The sequence below is a fragment of the Triticum urartu genome, chromosome 6A, assembly GCF_056163025.1.
Source record: "Triticum urartu cultivar PI428250 chromosome 6A, HENAU_Tu73, whole genome shotgun sequence".
In the NCBI taxonomy this organism is placed as follows: Eukaryota; Viridiplantae; Streptophyta; class Magnoliopsida; order Poales; family Poaceae; genus Triticum; species Triticum urartu.
The window spans coordinates 194,283,960-194,288,026 of record NC_141878.1 but is presented as its reverse complement, the minus strand read 5'-3'; the positions used below and the strand labels follow the sequence as shown (position 1 = coordinate 194,288,026).

The following is a 4,067-nucleotide window of genomic DNA, read 5'->3' as shown; positions in this document are numbered from 1 at the left end:
GTTCGTGCCCAAATCTGATGGGTCTTTCCTTCTTTCCCTGTGTACACTCTACCCAATCGCCTGCAGTGCCCTCTCATCTGACGCCACAAGCAGATGTACGTGATTATTGTTTCTAGATGTGAGGGGTACTGGTCTCTCTTAGTTTGCATCTGCAGTCCGTTCTCATCTGACTGGACAAGCAGTGCGCTCTTATCTTCTCTTCTCTGTCTTGTACGTGGTGCAGGATTCAGGAACGGTTCAGAGTTATTTTAGCACCTTACATCTGCATAAATCTGAAGCTAAATACCTTGCTTAAAGATTATATGCTGGACTAATTGATGCTAGGATATCACTACAACATGTGCCCTCATACTTTTCCACTGCCATGGTGGGAGGGCTGACACCTAATACTCTCTTCTAATATATCTGAGGGCCTGAAAGACAGAGCAGTATCATCTTGCTTTTGACAATAAAAGTCACACACCTCTGCTTGTACTATCTGCTTGTACATGCTTTGCATTGCTTTTGACAATAGAATTTTTTTATGTATTGATAAATTATTTACTATCTGCTTGCACATGCTTTGCATTGCTTTTCCATTTTCTTTTATGCTTATGCATCTTATCTTTACTCAGATGGATAATTCTCAACAACAATATCTATATTACTGTATGTGGAAGCAACGCACACTACTTGTCCTTTTTGTAATGTTGGTCCTTTGGTGGAGCAAGAAAAAAGAGAGGAAGAATAGAGCTAAATGTGTCAAGTATGGTCCACTTGTCAAGAGAGATATTTGGAGGAGTACTGAACTAATTAGACTGATCGACACCTCGGAAAGGACGTGTTTGCGCCAGCTCAGGATGTATCCGGCTGTTTTCTACAAGTTGTGTGCTCACCTTAGGGACAAAAAGCTTCTGGTTGACACAATTCATGTGTCCGTAGAGGAGCAGCTAGCTATGTTTTTGAAAATTGTTGGGCAATATCACACTCATTCCTCTGTAGGATTTGCATTGTGGCGATCTGAGGAGACAGTGAGTAGGTATTTTAACATCGTCCTATGTGCCCTTGTGAAGTTAGCCCGTGAAATAATTTGCACTCGGTCTACAGATACACATGTTAAGATCACTACCAACCCAAACAGATTTTATCCCTACTTTGAGGTAACTCTAACCAGTGTGTTATTCTAGTTAATTTCCAAACTAAGTTCATTCTAATTCACACATGTTTTATTTTTTTTCTAGGGATGTATAGGGGCACTAGATGGCACCCATATTAGGGCACGTGTGCCTTCAAAATATGTGGACAGGTTTAGGGGCCGCAAGCCATATCCCACACAGAATGTCCTAGCTGCCGTGGATTTCGATCTTAGATTCACGTATGTTCTAGCAGGGTGGGAGGGATCTGCTCATGATTCTGCTGTATTGCATGATGCCCTATCTCGTCCAAACGGTCTCAAAATTCCAGAAGGTAATTGCACATTAAAAAAATGTTGTTTAGTCTAAACATAGTAAATTAACTTAAGGTGGTATTCCACTATGTATGTAGGAAAATTTTATTTGGCTGATGCTGGGTATGCCACCAGGCCGGGCATATTGCCACCCTATCGAGGTGTTCGCTATCATCTGCAGGAGTTCCATGGTCCGAATCGTCCAACCTCTCCAATAGAGCTGTTCAACCACCATCATTCCTCACTAAGGACAACGGTCGAGCGAGCCTTTGCAGCTATTAAGAATCGTTTCAAGATTCTTAGTAATAGACCTTTCGTACCCTTGAAATCACAACCCAAGGTGGTTATTGGTTGTTGCGTCATTCACAACTGGATTTTAGACAATGGACCCATTCAGTTTGTAGATGACGAACCAACTTGATAGCACCACCTGCCAAGGAGTAGCAATCGTGTCTCCGACCGAGAGAGTGATGTACGCGAGTGGGCAGCCAAGCGTGATTTGATTGCCCAACAGATGTGGAATGATAGAGAGAGATTGGCAAACAATTATGCTTCAGACAGCGGGAGCAGTGCTAGTACCATTTGAAACTACTTTGCTGTAGTACATTTCCCTCATTTAGCAGTTCCATGTTTAGACATTTTGTGTTAATCTAGCTCTGTAATTTTCTTTTCCGTGTATTGCGCAACTGTACTTTTAATTTGGAATGTACTGTTGGGTAATGTATGGATTGTCTGCTTGTGCTGAAACCCTTGTGTATTCGCTGACATAATAGCATATTGACTTATGACCTTCATTTATAGAATGGGTGAGCAAAAAGAAGGTGCCAAGAGCGAGGTTGCTCGCTCTTGTGATAATTACATGTCATGGAGTGATGATTGTACCAAGTATATGCTTGAGTGGTATATCGAGAAGCAAAGGGACAAGCCACCAACCTTCAAGTGGAAGGCACAACACCATCTACAATGTGCTAATGATTTGAATGACAAGTTTGGAATTACAGCTACAGCGAAACAAGTTGATCGACACTATAGGTCATTCAAGGAGAAATGGAAGTGGATAAAGCTAGCAAAGGGGAGGAGTGGATATGGTTTCGATAAAGTACTTAACAAATTTAACATTGACAAGTCAGAGAAATCACCAAGCAAGCTTGGCATAAGTTCACTTCAGCTCACCTTTCTATTTGTTTTTGCTAAACTGATTATCTAGTTTTTAATTTGAAAATGGCATGCCAGTGTTAATAGATATTCCTTTTTTGCATTTACCACTGTTGTGCACATTTAAATTGACCAGACTACTCAAACAATTTATTGCATTGATATTCTTTGGTTATGTTGCAGAAAATTAAATTTAACTACCTTACTCACTCCATCAAGTTTTATCATCTCTTGGAAGAACTGTTTAGTGACTCGTCTCATGCGGATGGCTCACTAGCTATTGATGTGAATGATGCAAGTGAGAATGTGGAATCTGATGCTAGTAGTGAAACAAGCAACCACACATCCACTGCTGAACAAGGTCTTAGTGATTCCGACATGATTGCACCCAACAGTCCAGCAGAAGGCACTAGCTCAAATATGAAGCGCAAGCATGTTAAAGCACCACATAAGAAACCAAAGGTCAAGGTGCGTCGAGCCAGAGTGTTATATGATGATGTGGCATCGAGCATTGTGAGTCTTGCTGAAACTGTGAAATCTGCTGCCCCTATTCAGCCAATAGCAGCTACAGACCCTAATGCCAATCTTTGGAAGCACATTGAGTTGCTAACTCTTGCAGCAAATGAGAAAATTGAGTTAGCAACCTATCTTGCTAAGCCAGAACAAGAAGTTTTCCGTGGTTTCCTGAACTGTGCTAGCGACCAGACTTTTAATGCTTGGGTCCTTGATTATTTCGGGCACAAGTATGACGGCAATGATCACGCAGCTGCTGATCCATCAACCTGAATGACATGTTTGGTGGCTTTCTTTTGGTAAGTGCTTTTGTAGTCTACTTAGCTTCTTTCCATGCACTTATGCTAAGTGGAATTCCTGTGCTCTAAGGGTCTTTAGAGGGTCTTACCTTTTGTAATGCATTGCTGTAGCACAAATCTGATATAAGCTAGTTTGTCAGAAATTACTTGATGGCGGATGGCCTTGTGCATGCTACATTGCAATATTGCAGTGGTATGAAAATGCTTCTAAATTAGTAAATTATGCCCATGGTATGACCTGGCGTGTAAATTATGTATTTGATTGCTTAGGTAACAAATTCCTTGTCGAGATGGGTTATGCATATTTGGTAACAAACCAATTGATAGACACTTGTTTTTTTGCCAAATATTGGCAGAAAAATTGGCAACCAACCAATTGGTAGCCAAACTTGCCAAATGTTGGCAACTTCCAGCTTTGCCAAAAATAGGCTTGCCAACAATTGGCATGCCAAAAATTGGCTGCAAACCAATCAGCCTCGTACTTGTGACCGGAAACAATTTCGCCGTATAATTGTATTTTATCTTTACTGTACGTATTTCCGTATTTGAGCGCTCGCTGGTCGCACACGACCTCATTTTGCCGAACGTGTGTGCCAGGAGGGCATATCCCCGACGGTTTCTGGGTCGTGTGGGAAGGACCACCTATCGCCCACACTCATTTGGCGACGGTTCCA

General features: G+C 41.6%; 1 protein-coding gene across 1 annotated transcript; it reads left to right on the top strand.

Moving 5' to 3' along the window:
• Positions 1 to 557: 557 nt before the first annotated feature.
• Positions 558 to 3,367, top strand: LOC147964718 (uncharacterized). Its single transcript, XM_087530128.1, has 3 exons — positions 558 to 1,018; positions 2,228 to 2,578; positions 2,764 to 3,367. The coding sequence occupies exons 1-3, from the start codon at positions 558 to 560 to the stop codon at positions 3,365 to 3,367; spliced, it is 1,416 nt and encodes a 471-aa protein (XP_087386254.1).
• The last annotated feature ends 700 nt before the right edge of the window (positions 3,368 to 4,067 follow it).

Excerpts from the sequence above, each read along its gene's own strand:
- LOC147964718 (XM_087530128.1), top strand. The coding sequence starts at position 558 with ATGCTTTGCATTGCTTTTCCATTTTCTTTTATGCTTATGCATCTTATC. Across the intron at positions 1,019-2,227 it reads TCTGAGGAGACAGTGAGTAG|AATGGGTGAGCAAAAAGAAG; the intron begins GTATTTTAACAT and ends CTTCATTTATAG. Across the intron at positions 2,579-2,763 it reads AAATCACCAAGCAAGCTTGG|GAAAATTAAATTTAACTACC; the intron begins CATAAGTTCACT and ends GGTTATGTTGCA.